A 27548-nucleotide genomic window follows, 5' to 3' on the forward strand; every position below is an offset into this window, starting at 1 on the left:
TTTGTTTGCAAACGGGAACTATTGTTTTTACACATGTAGTTATAACTCTTGTTGGGTTGATAGAGCATTTACCTCTACTAAGGATGCAAGCACATGGTTTTTTGATAGTGATGTTTCTAGGCATATCACATGCTGCAGGGATTTGTTTGCTTCTGTTATTGTAGCTCTTGTTGGCAAGTTTGTACAGTGTGCCAACAATGCATCATACCTTGTCGGCATTGGGGAGATTGTGTTGACTGTCATTGATGGCTCTATTATCCATTTGGAGGATACCTTATTTGTGCTAGACATAAAGAAGTATTTGTTCTCTATTTCTTCTTTGGCAAGGTGTCGTTTGCAAGCCACCTTTGATGATGAAAGATATATGGTCAGAGATAAGGAACACATGACTTTGATTTTGACTGGCACTTTATGTCATGGGTTATATGAGTTGGATGCTTTTTCAGTTGATCAGTCGGTCTATCTAGCATTTACTCTCACTCCTACTATGTCACCATAGTTGTCAGGTACGAAAGGTATGATACGGTACGGTACGATAAAATATGGTACTAATTGGTACCTTATGATTTTATAAGAGACAGTATGATAGTAGTATGAAAAAAAATTAAGATGTTTTTTTAAATAACAAAAATCATAAATCATTAAATGATAGATCATAGAATACATATTTAAAGTGGAAATAGCCATTTTATTACAGAATAAGATGAATACATGAGGGTGACCATTGCGGTCGCACGGGCTACGCAAAATATGCGATACATCATACAACTACAGTCTAGTATATTTGATACAAAAAAAAAGAGAGACCTATGTCATATGAATGATGAATCTATGATGAGGCATCACTATCATCATCATCATCATCATCATCATTAGAACCATCTGAGTGCTCATCAAGAGAGTTTGAAGATGACTCCTCGGCATCCAATGATGAGATAGACTCATACTCATCCTCACTGATGAGGTTACCATCATCATCGAATGATGGCTCCCTAGGTGGTGGCTGTGTAGACAAGGGGGGGATGTCATCACGAGGCACAGGATGTGAGCTACTAGAGCTCCGCCTTACATATGTCTGCAAGCCACTCGAACCACCCCTCCTCGATGATGGAGCGCGTCGAATGACCATGCCCCTGCTACCACCTACTCGAACTCCTCGCCCACGAGCATGCTGACTGCGAGTGTCGCGAGTATCTGCTGCTATAAGCTCTCTATAGAGCTCTGCAAAAATCGTCTCCTCTTCCTCGTCCACCTCCTTATGTACACTCGGAAGAGTGTCGCTCGTCAACTTGAATGTATCAACATTCACCTACACAATGCAGTGATACATGTAAGATTGATCATGATTCATTGTAAATGCTAAAGTCTAAATTGTAGAGTATAAAGTTTAAACTTCAAAGTTCAAAGTTAAAAAGTTAAAACAACAAATTTTAAATGTTATGGTTAAGTGTTTAAACTTTACCTGCTTCGGGCTCATCATAGCCCTCATCATGCGTAAGTTAGTGCGGCAATAAACTAGCGGCTCTAACTGTCATGTGCTAAGCCGATTGCGAATCTTTGTGTGAATGAGAGAATATGCACTCCAGTTTCTCTCACATGCACCCGAAGAGCAATCCTGGGCAAGGACCCTCATGGCTAAGGGTTGAAGGGTCTCTAGTGTGTATCCAAAGTTTTGCCACCAAAATAAAGGCTTCACAAGTGACTCTCTTCTCCAACAAGTGGGAGAAGCAAAAGCCACATGCCCTCTCTGATCTGCATTGCATCCTAGCTCCTCTAGCACTGCATTGTGGTCATTACTAGGGACCACACGAGTCAAATAAGCAAGTTGGTCTGAACGGAAGTCTCTATCATCCATGACCGCCAGTGACTTGTAGGCTGGATGTACCAATGTAACAAAAACATGGATGGGCTTATGCATCCACGCCCATCTCCTCTCTGCTATCTCTAAAACATGTGCACGTTGTGTCTCTGTGATCACTGTACAAGCACGTGCCTTCGCCAATGCCACTCTAAAGAAGTGAACAAGAAGGCCCATGGTGGACCCCTCGCAATCACTCATACATAACATCCTATAAAAGAGAGTCACAACAATGACAACGGCACAAACTTTTTACCAAAAATGCTCATTAAGACACAAGCGCTGCATGGCTTTGGCCTCCTCTGTCTCATGCTCATCCCACTCATTCCATAGAGTGGACGCCACTGTTTGGTGCAAGGCAAGCCGCACCTCACAAAGACGCTCTAGCAATAACCACATGTAAGCAAAGCGAGTTAAAGAAGGCTTCTTCAACTCCAGTGTGCTATGCTCATGATACATCGCAAGCACCTTTATCTTTACCGTGCAAAATGTGACAATTGATGTAGCTTTGTAGACCACCCCCTTCACCCACTTGAGCTTCCCAATGTCCTCCATGAGCAAGTCCAAACAATGACTTGCACATGGAGTCCACACAATTGTAGGGAACTCGGTCTCATGCAAACGGCCTATGCGCCGACAATTCGATGCATTGTCGGTAACAACTTGCACCACATTTGAGAGGTCCACCTACAACCACAATTTACAAATTACAAATTATGTCTGAATCAAATTTCATTTATGAATCGTGATATTATCATAATGAATGAAAGTGAAACAAATTTAAAACGCAAATTACAATGTATACCTCAATGATAGCTTGTCGAATGTGGCGATAGATGAATGCGCCCGTCGTTTTTCTCCCCCTCTTGCTAGTATCTACGGCCCGTAAAAAGTAAGTGCTGAGTGGACATGAGACGAGTATGTTGATGATGCCCCGTTTCTTACGATAACTCCATCCGTCGGTGAGGATGGAGCAACCATATTTTATCCATGCGGCCCGAATAGGATCAAGGGCTCTATCAATCCTCTCCTTCTCTTCATCAATCTTTCTCGTCCTCATGTCGTTATATGTGACACTGGTCCATCCTTCACATGGACCCACATTGGCAATGGCTTTTACCATCTTCTTCCATTGCTCTTGCTTTAGGACATTGAATGCAAGATTGCACTTAATCACCGTGCGTGCAATTTCAATGCCCGCAAGTCGTTCCCTTTCTCTAAGAAAGGCAACCGATCCACGCACATGACTGGGAGCTTGAGAAAGAGACGATTGTCTCTCCGGCTCCGCATGAGCCTCCACTCTTTGTCTTTTACCGGAGCCGGATGGGGATGTGGAGCCCCCACCACCAATGGTAGAGGCCTCTCCTACATCGGTTGAAGATACGTCCACATTGGATGCTTCCTTGTTAGTAGGCATAGGAGTTGGTGTTGATAAGTCACTTCCTCCTCTTGTGGATCCCCCTCTCATCTTGGCGAGAATCTCCTCTGCAATGTTTTGAGGGATCTCCTTGCATGGAGCAACTTGTCCCCCGTCTTGGAAAGATGTTGGAGAAGCCGAGTTGCACCACTTGTATAGCGCTTCTCTCAATACTTGCATGTCCAACGGTGGGAGTTGGACTTCTTTGTGTCCCTCTCCACATGGATCGTATGCAAATTGAAGGCCTCGTGCTTCTCACGAGTCATGGTGCCGATGACAAATAAAGAGGCCCGAGAGAGAGAGAGAGAGAGAGAGAGAGAGAGAGAGAGAGAGAGAGAGAGAGAGAGATGCTTGAGTCTCGACTCAACTTGAATCTTGAAAGTTGAAAGGGAGGGAGACTCGAGAGACCCGAGGGTTGGGGTAAAGTTGTGGGGTAAAGTTGAAAGAGCAAGAGTGAGAGAGAGGGAATGGGAGATGAGAATGGCAAATGCTTTGATAGGGTACGGGATAGAGGCTCGAGGGGATGGGAGATGAGTTTTGAGAATGCCAAATGCTTCGTAGGGTGCGGGAAAGAGGAAGATGAGAATGGAAAACTTGTAAGTGCTTGCTGAATTGGTGTGGAAGCATGGAGGAGAGGAGCATCTTTTGTAGATGATAGAAGGGTCAAAGTTCAAAGTTCAAACATTCAAAGTCTAAAGAGAGAAGGAATCCAAAGAGAGGGCTGCAAGCTGGAGCCTGGAAGGAATCCAAAGAGGAGTACCTTTTAAGTTTTGCATGGCTGGAATTTGGAAAAGGAGGGTGGGGTGAGGTATCCAAGGCTTCCCACCCGCCCAAAAAGCGCAACAGTGCAAGAAAAGCGCGAAACGCAGGACGCGGGGGCGCAGGAAACGCGGAACGAGGACGCGCAGGCCAGGTGGCTAAAAGAGGCCAGTTTTAACGTACGAAATCGTAATGTACGGATCATACCGTATGGATTGTTCTGTACCACGTATGGAGGCAACTAAGTATGTCACAGGCAAAGTTATGGCATGCTCCTATGGGGCATGTAAACTATGGTAGCTTGATCCTTATGCAACATACATAGATGCTTGATGGTTTACCTCTTTTGAACAAACCTCTTGAGAATATATGCGACGGATGCATTTTGGGAAAAATGCATTGTTTTTCATTTCCTCTTGATGTTGCTTTTAGAGCAACTACTAGATTACAGATTGTGTACTTGGATGTATGTGGCCATATGTAGACAAGCTCATCGGGTGGTTGTTACTATTTTGTCACTTTTATTGATGACTTCACTCGCTTTTGGTGGGGCTTTTCTTTGATGAAAAAGTTAGAAGTATATGATGCATTTTTGGCTTTTGTGGTACTTGCTGAAAATGAATCTGGTTGCAGGATTAAGACTTTCCATTCGGATCAAGGGGTGAATACATATATTCTATGCTGAATTCTTTTTCGAAGTAGAAAGGCATTGTCCATCAATACACTATTACCTATACTCCATAGCAAAATGGGGTTGTAGAGAGAAAGAATCTCTCACTCATGGAGATGGCTAGATGTATGCTAAAAGCAAAGAGCTTGCCACACAGTTTTTGGATGGAAGTTGTTATGTATACTTGCCATGTTAGAGTTTGTGATGGCAGCAGATACACTCGATCATGAGGAGTCTGAATGTTTTGAGGATGCACAACATAGTGTGCATTGGATGGCAGCAATGCAAGCTGAGTTTGATTCCATCATAAAGAATCAAACATGGGATTTAGTGCCTTTGCTTGTTGGGAAGAAAGACATTGGTACAAAGTGGGTCTATAAGCTGAAAAGTAATATAGATGGATGCTTGTGGCTAAAGGCTACGCACAGAAGAAAGGCATTGACTATAGGAGACATTTGCTCCTACATCCAGCATGACTTTTATTAGGTCTACGATTGCTTTGGTTGCCCATTTTATGGATGGACTATGCACCATCTTGATATGAAGATTTCATTTTTACATGGGGAACTTCAAGAAGAAGTGTATGTATAGCAGCCCATTGGTTTAGCAGTTGTGGGATCCAAACACTTGGTGTGCAAGCTGAAAAAGGCTTTGCAAGCTCCCTGAGCTTGCTATGCAAAGATTGATGCCTTTTTACTCCGCCAGGGGATCATAAAACAGCTCATCAGAGTCTACACCTTACATATGTAAAGAGGGGGGATCCTTGTAGGTCATATGTCTTTATATTGATGATCTTCTGCTTACAGGGACACATGATGATCAGATTTCAGAATTCAAAAAATTTTGCAGCAAACTTTTGAGACGTTACATTAAGGGCCTTTGCACTATTACTTGGACATTCAGTTCATTCATGATGCTAGAGGTATTGGATTATCATAGTCTAGATACATTGGTAGACTTCTTCGGAGGTTTGGCTTACAAGATTGCAAGCCAATTTGTACACCAATGGAAGCTAGACTAGAGCTATCCTTGCATGATAACAGTGACTCGTTTGATATCCATATGTATGCTCTAGCAGTTGGATGTCTCATTTACTTATGCAACACAAGGCAGACATTCAGTTTGCACTTTCAGCCTTGAGCAGATATATGCACCAACCACGCATGTCACATTGGCAAGTTGTCAAGTGTATTTTTCGTTACTTGCAAGGTACTAGCACTGATAGCTTTATTCCAAGGGGAAACCATTGCACTTATATGCTTACAATGATTCTAATTTGGTTGGTGATTACGATTCTCGTCACTCCACTAGTGGTAATTGTTTCTTTCTTGGCTTATCTTGCATCTCTTAGTTTAGCAAGAAACAATCCACTGTTGCCATATCGTCATGTGGAGCTAAATACAAGGCAACTTTCACTACCACAGTTGAATGCATATGGCTTAGATGCTTGTTGGCTGATTTGGATGTATCTGTCATCATAGAGTCTACTCCTTTGTTCATTGACAATCGGAGTGCCATTGCAGTGGCATGGAACCCAGTGTTTCATGCATGCACAAAACACATGGAGATCCACTATCACTTTGTCAGAGAGAGGCTACATGTAGGTGATGTCAGCCTTGTCTACTGTCCTATCACTAGTAATGTGGCAAACATCTTGAACGAAGCTCTTTCTCATGACAAATTTCAAGAATTCCAGAATGCTTTAAATTTGATCTCCTTTGGTGGATGATCCTTGTGTATTGATCACTCTTCACTCTAGGGGGTTTTGTTAGGTGTGACTCACGCCTATGCTCATAGAGGAGTGTCGACGATCCTCGATAGAGCATTGGAGCACTTTTCAGTCTCCTTACGAGAGGTTTTTTTCCCCCAGATTTATTTACTTTTATTTATGTGCCTATGTTACACAGTTTGGGTACTTATTGTGTTTTACACCTTTCGGGTGTGAACACAATCTAGCAACCCTAAGGGTTAAGGATTATACTTTGTACTTGCATCTTACACTCTTCAGATTATTGCACTGGGTGTGGTGCTATCACACTGTCACTGTCAATTCTACTCTCAATTGAGCTTGAGCTTCAATCTCTGTGCATTCTCACACCTCTCACAATATGTAGGCTCTGCTACAATGAAAAAGATACAAGTGCATGTATGATGCTGATACTAGATGTGCCATGAGAGAATGTAACCTTTTTTTTTAGAGAGAGAGAGAGAGAGAGAGAGAGAGAGAGAGAGTTTACAAAAGGCCAAATGGACCTATGAGACCAAAATGCTACATCTAAGGAGTGGGAATTTCCCATGTCCTGAAAAAGTTGTCATCTAACGGTATAACTAACCAAATGAAAAATAAATACTAAACAATATATAGCTATGATGAGTACAAAATGATATTGAACAATGTGGAACTGCTCAAGAGACACTCTCATCCCAGGATATCTCTCATGGGTCTATCTAGCATAGAAAGGTTGGAGCGGCAAGGTAGAAGCCCTCGATGGTAGGGTAGTATCCTTTGTATTTGCAAATGATGCCTCCATAAAGGGTGTGGACTAGTTGGGCGTTGACGATGGGCTGTACATCTCTGTGTTTGTGTGTAGGGTGGTCCACCATGGTGGAACCATCGGTCAGACCGTGAGAGCCGGTGTGGAGGGAGTAGTCGATGCTCTCTAGAACTTCGTGAGTGTGTGGTGGTGTGTAGCTCCTTGTCTCTACTACTGGGTCTATAAGAGGTACTCTCTAGAGTACAATGTGGAAGTGCTCAGGAGGCACTCTCGTCCCAAGATATCTCTACTGCTCGAGAAGCACTCATCCCAAGTTCTCTCTCATGGGTCTTTCTAGCATAGAGAGGCTGGAGTGGGAAGGTAGGATCCCTTGATGGTAGTATAGTATCCTCTATGTTTGCAAATGATGCCTCCTGCAAGGGTGTGGACTAGTTGGGCATTGACGACAGGCTTTACATCTTTGTCTAGCTGTGTGTAGGGTGGTCCCCCATGGCGGGGCCATCGGTTAGACCATGAGAGCCGGTGTGGGATTACTCAATGCTTTGTAGAGCTTTGTGAGTGTGCGGTGGTGTGTAGCTCCATGTCTCTACTACTGGGTCCATAAGAGGTGCTCGGTGTGGGGGCGTAGCTCCAGTAAGAAGAGCCCCAGACATCTCCAAGTTGAGGAATCCATAACCCTAGATGGTGGCCCAAATCCCTCTTTGAACAAGCAATGGAAATGCCCTCGGATATTGTAGTATACTAGGCATCTACGTAAGTAGTGCTCCTCCATCTCTAGCTGACAAAGCTGGCAAATCTTGTCCTCCGGGGAGAGGGAGTCTACATTGTATCTACCTATCTGAATTTGAAGCTGGTGTAAGGATGTATGAAGCTGTCCAATGGTGCATCATACACCATGAGACGGGTGTGCATCCATGTATCTTGAGGAGACAACAAAGCCATCGGGTTATATGTGTACAAGATGCTTCCAATAGAAAGGCATTTTCGTTCTCAATTTCTTAGTAGATGTCACCACTATCCTAGCTATGTGTATCTAAATAATGTCTTTCCCAATGATGCAGTTCAGCTCCGCTTGGCTCAACTTCAAGTGAGGGCAATTCAAGCTGTACTATAGTGGTGGGAGGTGATCCATGTGTCCCCAAGCGTACCAACACCAAGTATCCCCTTGTAATGCTAGATGTCTAGACAACTCTAGTGTGAGCTGGGAGTCTCTATATCTCGGCATGGTCCAAAGCCTATACAAGAAAATCATAGTCTAGAAGAGGGCCTCTGCCACTATGGCTGGTGCTTGCATCTCTAGTTTAATAATCTCATGTGGTATCGAGGGCTTACTTTGAATCATTTGTGAAATCATTAGTGCTAGGGTTTTTTCCATCTGCTTCTACCTCTCATATATCTTCTCTCACCTGGGTAGTGGCTGATCTTGTGTGGTTGTCCTTGTGTGGCAGAGGCTTGATCCTCATATGGGGCTCCATACAGAAGTGATGGTGTGACCAAAGTGTTAAAGATCCAGAGCTTCGTCCAAGGCTCTTGAAATTATATGTGTGCACACTAGCTATCCATCAATCCTAGAGCCACATAGCCTCGTGTCAATCTATCCTCTGTTGCTCTTTTCAAAGTGAATATTGGCCCTAGAAATGCAATCCTCTGGAAATGAATCTCTGGACCACCTTCACTATCTTCTCTCCATATGTGAAATGGGGTAATCACTAAATCCATTGGGAGGAAGTGTTAAACACCATAACCTTGGTTTGCCCAAGGTTTACTATGAGATCCTTGTCTTGACAAAAGGCGTGTAGTACATCTAGGTGGCACTAACCTTGGCTTGCCCAAGGTTTACTATGAGATCCTTGTCCTGACAAAAGGCGTGGAGTACATATAGGTGGCACTGCAATGCCTTTGATGTGTTGGAGATGAGGACTATGTCATTGGCATACAATTGTATGGGTATCAATGCCTCCCCTAAGCCAGCTGCCTCCCCTCCAAGTCCATCAATGTAGTTCGATATCTCCCAATATGAAGGCCAAATAGAGTAGGTGAGAGTGAGCATCCTTGTTTCACCTCAATGGTGCTGATGATCTTCTCTGACATCCCTCCTGGTGCTCGTACTTGTCGTATAATAGATACATACAATGCTAGTATCCCCCATCTCATCTCCATCAAGATCTCCAACTCCTGTAGTTTGTGCATGAGCCTAGCGCATGGTATTGTGTCAAAGGCCTTACGGAAATCCACAAAGCTGCAATATACTCTCCTCCCTTGTGCCTTGCTCTCCTTGATGATGGCTTGGAGTGTGAGAATATGATCAAGAGTGGAGTAACCGCTCCTAAGCCCTGCCTGTCCACATGCTCAATGTTGGTATTTCTCTATCCAACTACTCAACTCATGCTCTAGTACCAATCCATAAAGGTTGGCTAGCACGCAACCAACCATGACCCGTCCTATAGTTTGTAGGAACCATGGGGTCTCCAACTTTCAGGTTGGTATTATATTATTAGCTAACCAACTAGTAGGGAAGCCTTCACACAGGGCCCGGTTATCATGGTCCTCTGCTCAACCATTCGGGAGTATATCGATAGCGTCATGAGCCCTCATTGTGCTGAAAAAGGTAGATGATGTAGGTCTGTCCTCTAATGGTCGGGGGAATGGGGGCTGCCCATGTACCTGGTATAGTAAGGTAGCATATGCATGCCACGTATCTGGGGAGGTGATGGGTGTATGGGCTGAGGGCTCTTGGAATACCTTCCATGCTTCCTTGCTATCCTGTCCCAAGAATAGTTCATGCTCCAATTGATAGAAATGGCCTTTTCTTGCATTATACAAAGTGGCAAAAGATCAAGTGTGTCTGATGTATGTCCCTCATGCTTTGCCTTGCTGAGGATGAAGTCTGGTTTCCTGCACTCCTCGTGATACCAAATATTCTATTGTACATTCTTGCTTGTGGAGGTGGTATGGGTGTGTGTGTGGGGAAAATACATGGCTGTTGAGGTGTGAAGTGCTCTAGCAAGCAATGTTGTTAAATCCTCAAGGGTTATGTGGGGATCCATCTCTAGCAAGCTCCAATAAAGATGATCCATCTCAAGTGGTTGCTCACTGGAGGGATCGTATCATGTCTGCAGGTAATGGTAAACCGAAGGTAGGCATGGTTGGCTGCCGCTACAGGTGAACAAGGGGACACTTTGAAGGACCGTATGTCAGCAATGAGGGATAAGGGCCCTAGGAGATAGTCCACTGTGCTCACTCCTGGTCTTTGTATAGATCCTCCGGAGGGGCTCCTCTTGTATGTCTGAATGCATGCTTATGTGGAAAGCATGTGAGAGTGTTTGATCTAGACTATCTATCCAAGCGATTAAGGATGGCTAATCCATGTGTGCGTTCTAAGGCTAGGAGATGATCACCATAATCTGTGTCCTCAACTATGTCCTATGATATACGGCTAAGCCCCATCTCCTCAAGTACTATCTCTTTGTACATGTGGTCCTTACTCTCAAAGAAGGGAACCTATCTCTGTGTTGTGCGAGCTTTGAAGTCCCTCGCCAACATGGCATCTCCAAAATTGGAATGGTGCTTAATATCACACTACTATGTATATATCATGGGGGTGATTATGTTTCAACATTATCTCTATGTGCTCGGCACCTGTCACGTCGCATGCTCCTCCGCTCCGTCGGATCGCGCCCACCCCCCAGATCGTTCGTGCCCGTCACTTCGTTTGATTACTCCCTCCTGCCCCGTCTGATCGCACCCTCCAGATTGCAGGTCGTCTCCCCCGTCTACCCGCCCCGCCTGACCGCTTTCCCCTCACCTAGCCTTTTTCTTCCTCGCTTGCCCACCCAATCGTGACTACTCTCACACCCCCCCCCCCCCGGGGCCCCACCCCGCCTGCCTTCTTCCTTTCTGCCTGGTTGCTCCCCCTCGCCTGTTCGCCCAAGCGAGACAGTTCCCTCCCCGCCTGTCCACGGTGTGTCAAAACAACAACGGTCTCTTCCCCCTCGCCTTTTTTTTTCTTTTGCAAATAAAGTGTGGCTAATTATATTACTTCAAAAAAAACCTTGAATACAAAGAACTACTCATGCTCAACAGACCAAGATGGAGCTGGTGAGAGTCATAGATACATCATAGATACAAGCCTCTCAAGGCGGTCTGGGGGGGTAGGGGCAAGAAGCCATGAAGGGGGGGTGTATCGCCATCTGGGGCTGCCTGCTTGCATCACGAAGAACAGGTCCTGGCCGCCCCAAGTGTGCATGAAATGACCTTGGAGCTCCTGACGAGCCCTGGACTCGCCCTGCACCTGATCCCATCGGCCTCGAAGGGAGTGGATGATGGAGGTCCAGAGCTTTGCTAAGGTCGCTTGTACTGAAAGTCTCTCTCCGTCGAAAGCCACCTAACACTACGCCTTCCAGATATACCAACTAGTAAGACTCTCTATGATTTCCCATACCTCAAAGCGGTCTGCTGTGGGCTCTAGTACTTGGCGGATGGGTAGAGCCTCTAAACCCACCATTGTGTACGACCCTGCCTTGATAATGAATATCGTATCCTGCATCCCGGCCTCATACAGAAGGTGACAGCCCTAGCTGACCGCTTGCCAGTAGAAAGCACCCCAAGAGATACATCCAAGGCTAGGTGCTATGCAGCGTAGGATGCGGCATACTCCTCTCCACACAAGCTCTGCCATCTCACATGACCAAAGGCAATGCTTTAGGGTTTTCATAGACTATTGTGTGCAGCACTTACAAACTCCCTCCTTCTGCATCTGGGCAAGCTAGCTTCCCACCGCCAAGCCTCCATGTGCCACTAGCCATAAAAAATGCGATACCCTCCTCGGCCTCCAATTGTCCCGTAGGCGGCGCTAGAAGGTCCGTCGAAACGGCTCTGTGATGCTGTGCTCCGCCCAATGCTTGCTATGTGATGGTGCCTAATCCATGTCCTCCTGTATCAGTACGTGTCTGCCAATCGTGGCAGTGTATTCCAGGAACCTCGGTGGCTTCTTGGCGATTGCAGTGGCCGGCCAAAGCCACTTTCCCGGATCCCACTCCAGCTCATCAAGTGGCCTTCCTTCCCAGATCCAGAGGCACCATTTCTTGAGCTCCTGCCAAAAGACCAAAGGGTCCAGCTGCCATGTCTTCTGCTGAAGGCCAACCACCCGGATCCTCTTCCATGAAAGGACAGCTATCCCCTCGTCCTGTTGCTCTCTGTCAAGAGCCAGACGCCCCCCCTCCTGCACTATGAAAAAGGTCCCAGGTGGTGGAGCGCCACCCACTCTTCCTGCCACTTGTAGGGGGATGCTTGTTGGTGAGAACCTAGCGGCCCATATCTCCCCGGGCTCCATTGGCTCTCAGAACGGGGGAGCAAGCCACTCTTGAGGTATCGCTGTGTCTATCTCCCTTCTCCTCAACTCCACTCCTCGCTGGCTGCCTGATACTTGCTTCAGTACCTCCTCGTTCGCCATCCTGTACATCTCCTGCCATGTCTTGTACGAGCCGGGCTAGCCTTCCAACTAGCCCAGTGGATGTGGGGGCGCTCGCCAATTTGTACCCCTTCTCGGTCCCTGACCTAGGGGTTCCAAATCACCGGTTGACGGTCTATCTCCTCCAGGCAGTTTGGGGGGCTCTGGATTAGGGCCTTACGGAGGCCCTGCCACATGCGAAGCAAGCTGCGTAGGAAGGGTGATCTGGGCTGACGTGAAGATCCATCTCAGGGACAGCCTCCACTCACCGCCAAGCCTCGGTCTATAGTCCAGAAGACCCTCTTGCAATAGGACCTTCCAGGTCTACCCTCCCGGTTTGAGGCCGCGGAAAACTAGCTTGCCCAAGAGGGCCATACTCTGATACTCTGGGTCGATGATCCCAAGTCCTCTCTTTGACTGATGTCGTATAATGGTTGCCCATGCCACCTTGGCCTTGCAATCCCTGAAGCCGTCTGACCCGGACCAAAGGAAATTCTGCACTAGGCGGCGAAGTTGCATTACGCAGGAGGAGGAGAAGCACCAACGTGAGGCGATGTACTAGGCTGTCGCTAGGAGAACCTGGTTAACTACCAGGGCTCGGTCGGCAAGTGAGAAGCGAGCTGTGCTCCAGTAGGTCGGCTTCCTCCGAATAGAATCGAGGTCTGGAAGAAACTGCCGGGCGGGAGTGATGTTGAGTCTCACCTGGAACCCTAGGTACCAGACGGTATCACCCATCTAAATCTCAGGTGGACGCCCCACTCCGTGCTAGAGTTCGGGTCTGTGAGGAAACCAATCGACTTTCACCAGTTGATTTTTGCTCCCATTACAGAACAAAATATCTCAAGAGCCAACCTCACTCTCTCCAGCATCAACTCGTCGTCCTCTATGTAGAGCGCTGAATCATCTGCATACTCTGTGTCTAACAACTCGGTCTCCTCTCTTATTGGAAGTCGGAGGCCACGTAAACCGCTCACACATGACCTGAGGAAGTGAGACATCGCCTCTGCAAAGACAAGGAACGGGTACGGAGCAAGGGGCAGCCCCGTCGGATCGATCTCTCCGGGCGAAACTCCTCCCCAGGGCTCCCTCCTATGAGAATCCTGCTGGTGGCCGATCTGTAAAGTGCGGAGACCCCGAAAATCCAAGCCTGGAGGAAACCCAATCTCACCATGGTGCCCTCTAGGAAATCCCAGTCCACCCTGTCATAAGCTTTCTCAAAATCCAAGAGTGGCCAGTCTTTGCCCACCATACTAGGTCTACTCTGTCGCCTCAAAGAAGATGAATACATTGTCCAGGATGCTCCTATCTTGGACAAAGCCCGTCTGTGTGTCATAGATGATGTCTAGAAGCAAAGGGCGTAGTCGCCTACCGATCATCTTTGCCAGTGTCTTATAGGCCATGACAATAATGTGATCGGTCTCCACTAGGAAAGCTCCAACCGGTCTCCCCCTTTGGGGAGAAGATTGATAAGGCCTGCCGATAGACTCCCTGGCATTTCTGCCCGTCTTGTGTATGGAAAGCCTCCTCTAGTTCCTTCTCTGTGAAGGGGGCTAGGAGTGACGAGGCACAGGATGCTATCCCAAACCTGCTGTCTACATCATTGTCCTCTAGCTGAGGCTGTCTCTACTCGAAGAGGCGACTATAGTAGTCAGTGGCAATCTCCATCACCTCGTCTCGGCAAGAACGGGTCCTCCCATACTGATCTCGGAGGCTGCGTATCTGCTCTCCTGAGGTGCGAGGCTAGTGCACCTGAAAAACCTCCCTGCACATTGTGTCCCCCTTCTGCACCCAAAAAGCTGCTGAGGTGCGGAAAGAGAACTCAAAGCGCCTATCCTCTAGGCTAGCAATGGCTGATCACGCACGCACCTCCTATGCGTGGAGAGTGGGATCCCCTGGTGCCTCCTGTAATAATCTCTACGTGGCTGCAAGGTTCCGCCGGAGTGCTATATCCTCCTTCTAGCTCTGTTGCCTAGCGTGCGTGGCTGCCTCTTGGCAGATTCTGCTCGACTCAGCTAGGGCCTCTACAACCTCCTCTGCGATCTGGCCCCTCCTGCCCCATTCTCTGGTCCAAATCTGCTCTATCTGTCTCGTCACCTCCTCTCTTCTGTAGATCGAGTCAGGGATCTACAGGTCTAGTCAACAGCATGTCATCTACATAAAGAATGAGAATCAAGAGGCTATCCTCATCTTTGCAGATATAAAGTGTGCTTTCAATGTGGGAATTATTGAAGCCAAGAGCAATCAATTATGCATATATATTTTCATACCATGCCATAGGTGCTTGCTTTAAACCATAGAGGGTCTTATGCAAATGGCACACTTTACTTACTAACCCTTCCTAAACAAAGCCAGGAGGTTGAGTGACATAAAGCTCCTCATAAAGATCACCATTTAGAAAAGCAGTCTTCACATCCAACTGATGCACATGCTAATCATAATGAGCAACTAGAGCCATGACACTGCGAGTGGTGGTTATATGTAAAGTGGGTGCAAATGTTTCATCATAGTTAATCCCATGCTATTGGACATACCCTTTGCCAACAAGATGTGGCTTGTAGCAATCAATGCTACCATCAAATCTATGTTTTAAGTTGTAAACCCACTTTGTGCAACATCCAAGTCACAAGACTCCCATGTGCCATTTTTATGAATAGAGTTTATATTTAGTTTCATAGCTGCCATCCAATGTTCATTTCATAAAGCATCATGTAAAGAAACATGTTCCTCATTACATGCAATAGCTACGAGTGCCTATACAACCAAGTTACCTTGTGCATAGCAAGTGGTTGCTCTAGTTCTACGAGGAAGTGAAAGAGATTGCTTGCTGTCCCATTATGTATCTAACAGCCATCTGGGGACTATTTGAGCTTCCTGAATAGCAGCCCTCTCATCAACTACTTGATAATTAGCAATGCCTTGATCAATGGAATGAAAATCTGGCTGTTGTTCAACATGTGTTTGTTGCTGATGTTGCTGCTGTAAACCCCCAATAGGTTGCTACAATTGACCAAAATTAGGTGCAGTTTACTGAAATAAAAGCAACAAATTGTCAAACATGTCCCTAGGCCCCACATTGGGCTGATTTTTGCTGCCCATGAAGGGCTGACCAGCATGTTTAGCGAATACCACCTCTGTTCTAACAAAAATCTTATTGATGGAGGGTTGGTACAAGTGGTACCATTTACTTTCTGCACTATAACAAAAAAAAATACATTTGACAACCATGTCTTGCAATTTATGTCTTTGTGGCTATGGCACCAAAGCATATGTCAAACAACCAAAGATAGGAATATGTGAAACCACTAGTTTTCAACCATTCCAAGCCTCATAAGGCATACATTCGGCCAATGCTTTAGTTGGGCTGCAATTGAGCACATACACTCCTCACATAATAGCATCAAGCCAAAACTTAGGGGGCAGCTTATCATGTAATAGTATACAACATGTCATTTTCATCAAAGTGCAATTTTTTATATCAACCACACTGTTTTGCTAAGGTGTGTAAGGCATAGTACACTGATGAATAATACCCCCTTTTAACCAAAAAAGAGTTGAACTCTCTTGACATATATTCCCTCTCTCGATCAGTACATAATGTAATTAGCTTGCATCCACTACCATTTTCAACCAAGGCCAAGAAGGTTTTAAAGTATACAAACACTTATGATTTGTGCCTCAAAGCATATGCCCAACAATGACAAGTCATTTCATCAATGAAGGTAAAAATGTACAAGTATCCTTCAATGGATTTAACACACATGAGTCCATATTCATCACTATGCACAAGCTATAATTTCTAATTAGTACGCATAGATCCTTCTTGGGAAAGGAAGCATGATGTATTTTTCCAAGTATACAACTGTCACATACATTGTGAGTATGTGCTTTCAAGGGAGGGAGATCAAGCACCAAAATTTTACTTTTAAGGCAAAGCAAAATTGCCATATTAAGATGACCAAACCGAGTATGCCATAATTGAGTGTCATCCACAATGGTGGTATCAACTTGTAATGCATTCTTTGATGCTCTCCTCTAATATGTATCACGTTGATACAGTCCATTATACAATGTACTAGTTACAATGAGGGCATCCCCATCACTATAGTCAGTCATAGAGACACTACATCAATCCATGTGGAAGTTAACTACAAAACCAGCACATGCAATGGCACAAACAATACCTTTTCAAGCATTATAGTTTTCCCATCCACTACAACAATGGGAATCTAAACAATGCCTTGGATTGCATACGAAGCATTATTTGCAGATATAATAGATTCCTCCTTTTGTACATTTGTATATGATACAAACAAGTCATGAAAGGATGTTATATGCTTGGAAGCTCCACTATCAAAATACCATGTGCTGCAATTTTCAGCAACTGAAGGACCATGCTCATATGAAGAAGGACCACATGAAGAATACACAACAAAAGCATAAGGTTGACCAATACCCAAGCTTGCCAAATGTGTGGTTGCATCCTTCGCATTTGTTGAATTTTCAACAACACTTGTGTCAATTATTTTTTCTTTTCACTTGCCATTCTCTTTTTGTATTCCTTAATAACATGCCCCTTTTTTCTATAATAATTGTATCTATTTTTCTCAACATCGTCATCCTTGGTGCTTAAGGAGTCCATAGAAGAAGTTGCTTTGTCTTTACCCTTTGAGTTTGAGGGCTGCCATGATTTTCCTTCATTTCAATGGTTGGCTGCAAACGCTTGATTGTCCACAATTATATTAGAGCAATTCACCCTTCATTGATCCTCTTGGAATAACAATAATACTAATGCATCAAATGTGTATGCATTGGCATGTCCTTTTGCAAGTAGCGAAGTGTAGCAGCAAAACTCTAATAAGTATACAAGAGAGTCATTAGGATTTATTTTATCAATATTAGCAATTTGCTCCATAATGTCCTTAACACATGTAATGTATGTATCCACGAAATCACCCTCTGTCATGTGTTCTATCTTAAGCTGCTTACACAAATAGGCTACATGAGTCTCATTATGCACCTGATACAATGAAGCAAGTGCATCCCAAGCATCCTTGGCCATTTTGCATGAGTGAATATACGGGATAACATATCTCTTGCACAAGAGTGCAATCAAAGCATTAGCTTGGCCATCACCCCCATCCCATCTCAACTAATTTATTGTGGGAGGTGTAGGAGAAGCTAGTGGAAGAACCACTAGTGATAGTGGACAAGCTAGAAAAACTTGTAGAATTTTTTGTAACCCGGCTTGCATGTCTAACATCTGAACCACATGCATAACCCCAAAGCTGCTTGGCAGCATGAACATGCTTTATCATGTATGCCTACATGGGATAAATAGTGCTATCCAATTTCTCTGAGTCCCTAAATATGTTGAGTAAATCATTTTGCCTTGCCATTGCTTGTTGAAATTGCTGGTATTTGAACCAGCAATTGTCCAAGGTACAAATGCAGGGGCAGCACAAAATTAAAGCAACGAAGAGACCAGAAAAGTACACTTTTTCAAAAAATTGATAGCTTCGATGAACATTCGTAGTTAAAAGGTCTCCGATATGCGCGAATGTCAATGTAGAAGATGTAATTGGCCTCAATGTCAATGCATTTGGGAAAATTTCACAAAAGCCCCAAATTTAATTATTGAAATTTTATGAAATTTGAGCTCGAATGTGAAAAGCCCTAAATTTTGGCACAAATTTGAATTTTGAAGCATTGAATGGGAAATCCCCTAAATTTTGGTGAATTTGGGATTTTTAGACAAAAGCTCCAAAATTCTTGAAGAAAATTAGGGAAAATTGATGTCTATTATGAAATCCCCAAATTTTATGCTTGCTAGGGTCAATGTGCACAAACAGGAACGATTAAGTGACTTAATACTGATTAAGGTTTAGGGAAGAATAATAATTTAACTTGTGACTGTAGGGCATCAGGTGGCAGATTTGCATTGGATATCGGGGGCTTTAATGTGGTAGCTGTTGTCAGGACTGCACTTCATTGTGTCATGCACCTATTTGCGCTGGCATGGCATGCTCAAGCTGTGCATAGGAAATGTGCTATCAGCAATCTGATTGAGCTGCCCGTGGGAACATGACAGCAACCTGGGTGGGCTGTGCATGGGGAAATGGGCCTGCCTTGGAGCTGCCGCCTCAGCTGTTGGAATAGTGGGGCTGAACATGGACAGGCTGTGCATGTGAAATGGGCTGGACTTGTCAGCTCAGCGCAAAGGCATGAACTGTTGGCTCACAGAAAGGGACAATCAATTGTTAGAACTTAGGGAGAACAAGTGTAACAAGATATGTCTTCTATACTATATGTGTGGAGACCTTTGTTTATCTTTTTGTCTCTTACATAGGTGCTAGATAGGTGTAGTGTTTCATTGCATGAGCATGGACTTTAGTTACAGCTCAGCGTACCATCATCCGTTCTTGGGTTTTGGACAAGATTATCATCTAGGACCACTTCACAATCATCATATCCTTGTCTTTTTCATTTTATAAATTGGATTGGTCTTTGGGATGTATGGCAAACATGCTATGCATTTATGTTTGATTTGGCCTCGAGTATCCACGGTTATATGGGCTGTGTTCGAGGATTATTATTATGGCTAATTGCTCATGTGGTTGCTCCATGGATGGATATCATCTACATCACCCACAATTGTGCCCACTTTTTGATCCCATTCTTCTATTCTTGTAGCCTTGTGTTCATTGTAGCCTTTAGGCTCCGTGTTGTTTTCTACCTATCTTTGAGTGTGCTTGGTTGACTATAAAGCCCTTTGTAGATATTTCAATTCGTTAATTAAAAGTGTGTTGCAAAGGTGAAAAGAAAGAGATTGATCAATGCACACATTATAATTTTACTACTTGATGAGGTGCCTTTAAATAGGCAAGTACATGACGGTTATTATGGGAGCACTAGACTATGCTCGAGAGACTAGACTAGATACAAGATTTATTACAAGAATTCTAATTACAAGATAATCCCACGTAGAGGCACATGGTACAATGATAACTTAACAAGATATGGAAAATCCCACAACACGGGACCGTAGTATAGACAATAGGACTCAATAGGATATGAAGGATCCCACAACCCGGGATCATAGGTATGGATACAAAATCTCCCTCGACGGAGACGAACAAAATACAAGACAATACTAGACAAGATCTCGTACTACGAGATTACAAGGTGACAAGACAATAGGAGTATAATGGAAGACAAGACAAGACTAGATGCCATGACTAGATAACTAGAACTAAAACTTGAAGTTACTTACTTGGAGGTCTCGACTTGTTGAGCTCCCAAGATTGGCATTGGCAAGACTGAGGAGCTCTATCGCAAGCCCCTCCTTTTATAGGTATTGGAGGGCGGCTAAAGATCTATAATGTTCCATGATGACATCATCAATGATGCAGGTGATGACATGGCATATCTTCTAGAAGATTCTATGATGACATGGCAAGGGTGGGTTCACATGGGTGGCTCGAGGATGTCCTATTAAGGTTGCGTTCGTATGGGGTGTGGATTCGTATGGCATGAGCAAGAATTAATCCGTACACTTCATCATGGCATATGTGTGACATCACCCCCTCCTCTAGCAATGAGTTTCATGAGGAGCGGCTTGGTGGTGTAATCCAAGTTTCGTTGGATTTCTCTTGTGAAATTATTTTACTTGGAGAGGTGCTCTTTGGAGATATTTTGTAGGTTTCCGAGTGCAATCATTGATGTCAAATCCTTTCCAGTGAACAAGGTATTCCAATCAACCTCCATAGATCCTCAAGTCTAAGACATACTCGACCTCAAATTCTTCATAATCTTCAATCTCAACAAGTGGTGGGGAATTAGATCTCTACCCCCTCAGTGGAGAGCTATGGTATGGCTCGAGCAATAAAACATGGAAGAGTGGGTGGATCTTCATGGTGCTGGGGAGTTGGAGTTAGTAAGCAACTGGGTTGATCAGGGCTACAATAGTGAAGGGCCCAAATCTTTGGTGGTCTAGCTTGGTGGAGGGCCTTGTTGTTTGGAGGTTATGTTTGAGTAACCATACTTTATCACCAACTTTGTATGCTAGATGTCGGAGAGGATACTGGTCCGCATAGTGCTTGTACTGATTCTGAGCCTTTTGGATTTGTTGCTTGAGTTCTTGGTGTATATGTGCTAGGTGTTGAGCTTTATTTCGGGTCGCAGGGTTCTTTATTTGATTGAAGAGATGTACATCTTATTGGATACTGGCCATAGTTTGCAAAGAAAGAAGTTTTCTTGGTAGATGCATGGATACTATTATTATTATAAGCAAATTCTGCAAAGGACAAGAGCTCAAACCAATCACTCTAATGGTAGTTGATGGTGTAGCGGAGATATTGTTCCAAGACTTGATTTACCCGTTTTGTTTAACCATTAGTTTGTGGATAATTGACTGTGGATAACTTAACTTGGACTCCAAGGAGATTGCAAAGGCTCTTTCAAAAACTAGATATGAATTGGGAACCCCAATCGCTGATGATGTTGTCTAGGAGTCCATGTAATCTGAAAATCTATCTAAGGAAGAGTGTAGCGGTAGTTGCATTTGTGATAGTCTTGGTGGTAGGGATGAAATGGACCATTTTTGTGAATCTATCTACCACAACAAGAATAGAGTCATATTTGTTTGATTTGGGCAGATCTGTTATGAAATCCATGGACAGAGAAGACCAGGGTCGCGTTGGAATGGGCAAAGGTTGCAGGAGGCCATGTGGTTTGTGACGAGGTACCTTAGTCCTGTTGCAGGTATCACATGATTTTATAAATTCCTTAACTTCTTTCCACATCTAGGGCCACAAAAAATCTCTTGAAATAAGCTCTAAGGTCTTATTAACTCCAAAGTGTTTTGCTGCTAGGGTGTCATGGCATTGTTGGAGTACCTAGAGTCTCGGCTTTCCTAGAGGGATGTAAAGTAGATCCTTATAGTATAACAATCCATTAGTTTCATGAAACTCACAAACTTTATTTCCTTTTTCCTCTTGATTTTCTCTCTTAACATTGTTGGCCAAATCATCATGCGGCAAGGTTTCATGGATTAACTAGATCAAGGTAGGGTCGTCTTGGTGACAATTGGAGATGGCTGCTAGTTGGAGATGCTCTGGCTTGAGTAGTATTGCTTGTTGTTGATCAAAAGCTTCTTCTTCCTTCTTAGGTGCTAGGTAGGATCTTCTTAATAAAGCATTGTTGGCGTTCTGGATGATAGGTGATGACAAAGTCAAACCTAGATAAGAAGTTACTCCAACGGGATTGTCTTCGATTGAGAATGCGAGTTTTCATAGAGTATTCTACATGCACCCTCTAGATGATGACGCCAAGTATCAAAGGCATCTACAATGGCAAGGAGTTCTTTGTCATGGATCTTATAGTTTATCTTTGGAGGGGAGAACTTCCTTGAGTGTAATCCCACTGGATGCATATGACGATCACCTCCATGTTGCGGCAAGATGGCTCCTAAGACAATAGTTTGATGCATCAATCTCCAAGAAAACTGGCTTGGTAGGATCTAGGTGGACTAGGGTTGGGGCAGTGGTGAAAGCGGTTTTGAAGGTCTGGAATGCCTTCTCGACTTCTAGGATCCATGGAACTTTGAGTTTCCTATGAATTTGGTAAGTCCTGTGACTATCTTTGAGTAATCCTTAATAAATATCCTGTAGAAGTTGACAAAGTCAATGAAACATGGAACATCATGGACACATGTGGGTGTCTGCCACAGTACAAGTGATTGCCCTCCTATGAATTTGGTAAGTACTGTGACTATCTTTGAGTAATCCTTAATAAATATCCTGTAGAAGTTGACAAAGTCAAGGAAACATGGAACATCATGGACACATGTGGGTGTCTGCCACAGTACAAGTGATTGCCCTCATAAAGAATGCATAGGTCAGAAATGATAGGCTATTTTGATAAACTACAGCAAGAGGTCAAGACTCGATCTTCTTGGGGTCCATGAAGATTGCTCTCTGCGAGACATTGTATCCCAAGAATTCCGCTTGTGTCTAATGGAAAAAACACTTCTCAAGTTTGCATATAGTCCCTTTTCTCTTAGCTTGTCCAAAACTAATTTTACATGGCGCTCATGCTCCTTTGGATCTTTTAAGAATATCAAGATATCATCCAAGTAAATAACTACAAAATCATCTAGATGCTCTCGGAAGATATCATTCATCATATGTTGGAACACTGCAGGAGCATTGGTGAGATCAAATGGTATAACAATATACTCGAAGTGACCATACCTTGTGCAGAAGGCTTTCTTCCATTCATCTCCTTCCCTAATCCGTACAAGATTGTAAGCTCCTCATGGATCAATCTTTGTAAAGATCTTGGCTTTCCAAGGTGTTCCAAGAGCTCAAGTATCAACAGCAAAGGGTATCAATTCTTGATTGTTATCTTGTTGAGTCCTCAATAATTCATACGCATTCGAAGTGACACGTCTTTCTTCTTCACAAACAAAATTGGGGCTCGAGTAGGAGACTTTAAGTGCCTAATGAACCCCTTGGCTAAGTTCTCATCAATGTTCTTGTGTAGTTCAACTAGTTCATGAGGGGATAGCCTGTAGGTGGATCCAAAATGTGGTTAAGGCCCCTTATGGAGTTCTATAGCACAATCATATGGTCTGTGTTCGGGCAGGAGATCTACATTGTTTTTTTCAAAGATTCTTAGAATTCTTGATACCTGCTTGGTAGTTGACTTATCCTTACTAGATTCTTAAGCTGCTATATGATATATCATGTAGGTCGGTTCTTGCCTTGCTATGTGCATAAAGGCTTTGACTCCTAGATATACCGACTTTCCTTGATTTTCATGACATGTAATCTTTTACCTAATCCAATCAATTTCTTGGTTGTGTTTCTTTAGCCAAGGCATCCCAAGAATGATTGGATTTGTGGGACTGTATATGATATTAAAGCATACACGAGATTTGTGATTGACATGAGTTACCATGAGTAATCGGGTTTCCTTGGTAATATCTCCAGATGCTAGAGGTTTTCCATCCACGACTTGAGCTGGTGCAAGATTAATCTTTTGGAGTACTGAAATTTGGTACTTGGTCACAAAGCCATCATCAATGAAACATGCGAAGGTCAGTGTCAACCAGGGCTTTGAGGAAAAGGGTCTTTCTTAGAAAGAATATCTGGATTGTGACAAGGAAAATTTCCATGGGTGTGGCTGGGATCAAGAGACCCTTTGTTATATCAAGGTCCGGTTGTACGGTCTCATTTACAACCGGACATCCTCGTTTTCCTACTGGAGGATGGTTGCAGCAACTCTTGGGGTTCTTGCCCTCTTATTTGGAATTTGGTATTATCTATTTTCATCAGTTCGGGCTTGGTTTCTTCTCTAATTGGAATTGGGATCCATTAGCAAGGCCTTAATTCTTCTCGCTTTTCTTTCTTCGTCTCAAACAATTTATTATCACACTGGATGGCTTACATGATATAATCATGAGTATTTTTGTCTCAGGAATAGTAAGCATGAGGTTCTTGATGTCATCTCAAAGACCCCATTTGAATTGGTTGAGCATGAGGTCCTTGATCTCCTCATGCCAAGTGAGGTCATAGATTAATTACCTAAATTCATATGCATAAGCAAAGGTAGGGCGGTTACATTATCGTAGCTTCCGAAGTTTTGTTTCTGCTACTCAACCGGTGTTTGCATCTCTAAATGTGGAAGTGAGCTTGCAAAGAAGTGCCTCATAGTTATGAAGTACTAGCATATCCTTTTCCAAGATTGGAGCGAACGATAATAAAGCTTGATCACAAAGTAAAGTCCCAATGAATCTCACCTTGGAAGAATCATTTGGATACCTATCCAGTTGCATGCGGATATGGAGCTTTACTTGTTGCACAAATCCCCTGAACTTCGAACAGTCACCATTGAACTTCTCTGGCATGCTGATCTTGGGTTCTCTTGTTGGGGGTTAATAAACACGTGGAATCATCTAATCAGTTCCTGTGTTGTTTTGCAAGTCTCTGATCTGATCTTGCATCTCTTGAAGCACAGGGCCTAGATGCATAGGGTGTTCTACTTGAAGTTGCGCTTGTCATTTATTCAAGTCTTGAATTTGTTGTTGGACGTTTTAAAGGGAGGCCATGATTCTTTCAAAGGTCACTTCCATGGTGCTCAGTAGGGCTAGAAAGCAATCTTACCAAACTATTATGAGAGCACTAGACTATGCTCGAGAGACTAGACTAGATGCAAGATTTGTTACAAGAATTCTGATTACAAGATAATTCCACATAGGGGCACAAGGTGCAATGATAACTTAACAAGATACGGAAAATCCCACAACTCGGGACCATAGGTATAGACAACAGGACTCGATAGGATATGAAGGATCCCACAACTCATGACGGTAGGTATAGATACAAGATATCAGAATTACAAGATCTCCCTCGACGGGGATGAACAAGATACAAGAGAGTACTAGACAAGATATAGTACTATGAGATTGTAAGGTGACAAGACAATAAGAGTATAATGGAAGACAAGACAAGACTAGATACCATGACTAGATAAGAACTAGAACTGGACCTCGAAGTTACTTACTTGGAGGTCTTGACTCCTTGAGCTCCCAAGATTGGCTTTGGTAAGACTAAGGAGCTCTATGGCGATCCCCTCCTTTTATAGGTGTTGGAGGGCGGCTAAAGATCTAGAATGTTCCATGATGGCATCATCGATGGTGCAAGCAATGACATGGCATAACTTCTCGAAGGTTCTATGATGGCATGACAAGGGTGGGTTCTCATGGTTGGCTCAAGGATGTCCTGTTAAGGGTGCATTTGCATGGTGTATAGATTCATATGGCATGAGCAAGAATTAATCCATACACTTGATCATGGCATGTCCATGATAATGGTTAGGGCTAGGTTGGATGCCTCCAAGGATTAGTCCATGATGGTTAGGGTTAGGTTGGATGCCTCCAAGGTCAGTCCTCAATCACATTGCACCACCCTAAATGGATGAATACATCCGTTGATTCTCTCCATCTCATGGTGGCTTAAGTAAATTCCTCTAGAGATTAAAACTCTTGTAGTATTACAGCAGTGCTTAAATCATAGGCTCCTTTTTAGGACTAAGGTTCTATTGAACCCAAATTAATATGACTAACCCTAACTAGCCTTGCAAATTCTCAACACCTCTAAACTGTGCTCAGCTACAAGCCTTTGAGTTTATCCGAAGACGATACTATGCTCTTGCATCCTCTTACCATCCACCTCTTTCTAGTCTTTCCATCTATATTCAAAGAACCACTTTCAGGGACTAGTTACCACCTCTTTGAGTTAAGAGGTTCACAACTATGCTATTTCATGTGTCCCATGAAGGCTTCATCCATCCACGACCCAAAGGTAGTTTGTTAGATATTAATCATTCTATATGTGAATACACTTCTGTGTATACATGTGTGCTTATGGGTGTGAACACACTTTCCACCTTGCAGTTAATAAGAACCAAAGGTCTTGAGGACAGTGGGTACAATACATTTTATGATGGGATTGTGCATTTCCAATCTCTAATATCTGGAGCAGCTTTGAGCACGTTTAATATTTGTTGATCCTTGAGTTGCTTTCTTAAATACAGTGGATGATGTTCACAGTCAGATATTTCTGCAATCTAGTCAAGAGCACATTTCATCTGGTTTTTGTCCATTATTCTCCCTTTTCTGAATGCACTTTCATAGCTATATACTCTCTTTCATGTTGCACTTTTCCTTATCACAGTCTGCCCAATTTCTAGCTCCATCTCTTACAAATTTTATATGCTTTCAAATGTGTTTGAGATGCTCATAAATAAATTTTGTTTTTGTCTCTCAGTAAATTTGTTTTTTCTATCTGTTTTAATGAAGGTAAAACCAAAGCTGGCAGCATAAACTTTTTTCTCTTTTTTTCCCCTTTTTTTTCCTTTTTGAGATTTCTGTTAACTTATTTTGTAGGTAAACAACAACTTCCTGCTTCTGGGAAATGCAAATCTGGAGTTAAAAGTGAGAGTCCTTAGCTTTGCATTGTTCCAGGTTTCACCTTTGATTATAGAAATACAAGGGAATGTCTTTATTTGGATGCCATCTCTTCATGAAGTGTGGCCGTTTTTCAATTGTAGAAGTTAACGTATCATTTTCATTGAAAGTATCAATAACTGGGTTTCACCCATGCCTCATACTTGGGTATAAGCATTGCATAGTTGGATAGCTCTTAGTCCAAAGCTTGCACTTAGAAGGGTTTATCTTGGTTTGCATAGCTAGGCACTCGTATGATCTTAGCTTGCACTTGGAAGAATTAACCAATTGAAGTTTCAGCTACATGTATTTTTCAAAATGTTTAAGACAGGTTCTTCTTGCAGTGGTGTCTTGTTATCTAGAGGCATACCTTTAGATGCTGTATTGATAAAAAGTATCCTACTGTTTGTAATCAACAGGGTGGTATGGAACAGTAAGAGCAATGGAGATAGTCATGGCACCTTTGGCTGGGACATCATAAATTTCTTTGGGGGAGGCGGGGGGAGCAAATAGGTGTAGCTCAGTTGGTTAAGTTGAATGCATGGTGACCAGATGATCTTGAGTTCAATTCCTACATCTGCCCCAGTTATTTAGTATAGGAAATGTGAAAAAGGAGAGATTTGAACTTGGGTCAGCAGGTCAATAAAATAAAGTGCCTTAGCACTAGGGTAGCCATAAGAGAGAGAGAGAGAGAGAGAAGATTTTTTATGGAGGGCTGGCTGAATAAGACACCTTTCAAATGCAAGGTCTTTCTTTGGCGGGTAATGATTGGTGGTCTTCCTCTTGCCTCGGCCCTTTCCAAGCGTAGAATCTCGAATGGCAATTGTTTCTTCTATACCACTACTGTGGAATCAGCCCGACATCGATTTCTTTCTTGCCCACTTGCCAAGAA

General features: G+C 43.6%; 1 protein-coding gene and 1 pseudogene across 1 annotated transcript in view; one reads left to right on the forward strand and one right to left on the reverse strand.

The window, feature by feature from the left end:
- The window catches only part of LOC148019528 (Transducin/WD40 repeat-like superfamily protein), a 162418-nt gene that overhangs the window by 109947 nt on the left and 24923 nt on the right, over window positions 1–27548 (forward strand). Inside the window, exon 7 of the mRNA XM_087701021.1 lies at window positions 26597–26644. Within this exon, the coding sequence (XP_087557147.1) occupies window positions 26597–26644 (48 nt within the window). The remainder of the gene's footprint in view (window positions 1–26596; window positions 26645–27548) is intronic.
- On the reverse strand, window positions 741–15761 carry LOC148019529 (uncharacterized; annotated as a pseudogene).

The sequence above is a fragment of the Lygodium microphyllum genome, chromosome 19 (genome assembly GCF_053477565.2).
Source record: "Lygodium microphyllum isolate KBCC chromosome 19, Lygodium_microphyllum_v1.1.10, whole genome shotgun sequence".
Lineage (NCBI taxonomy): Eukaryota > Viridiplantae > Streptophyta > Polypodiopsida > Schizaeales > Lygodiaceae > Lygodium > Lygodium microphyllum.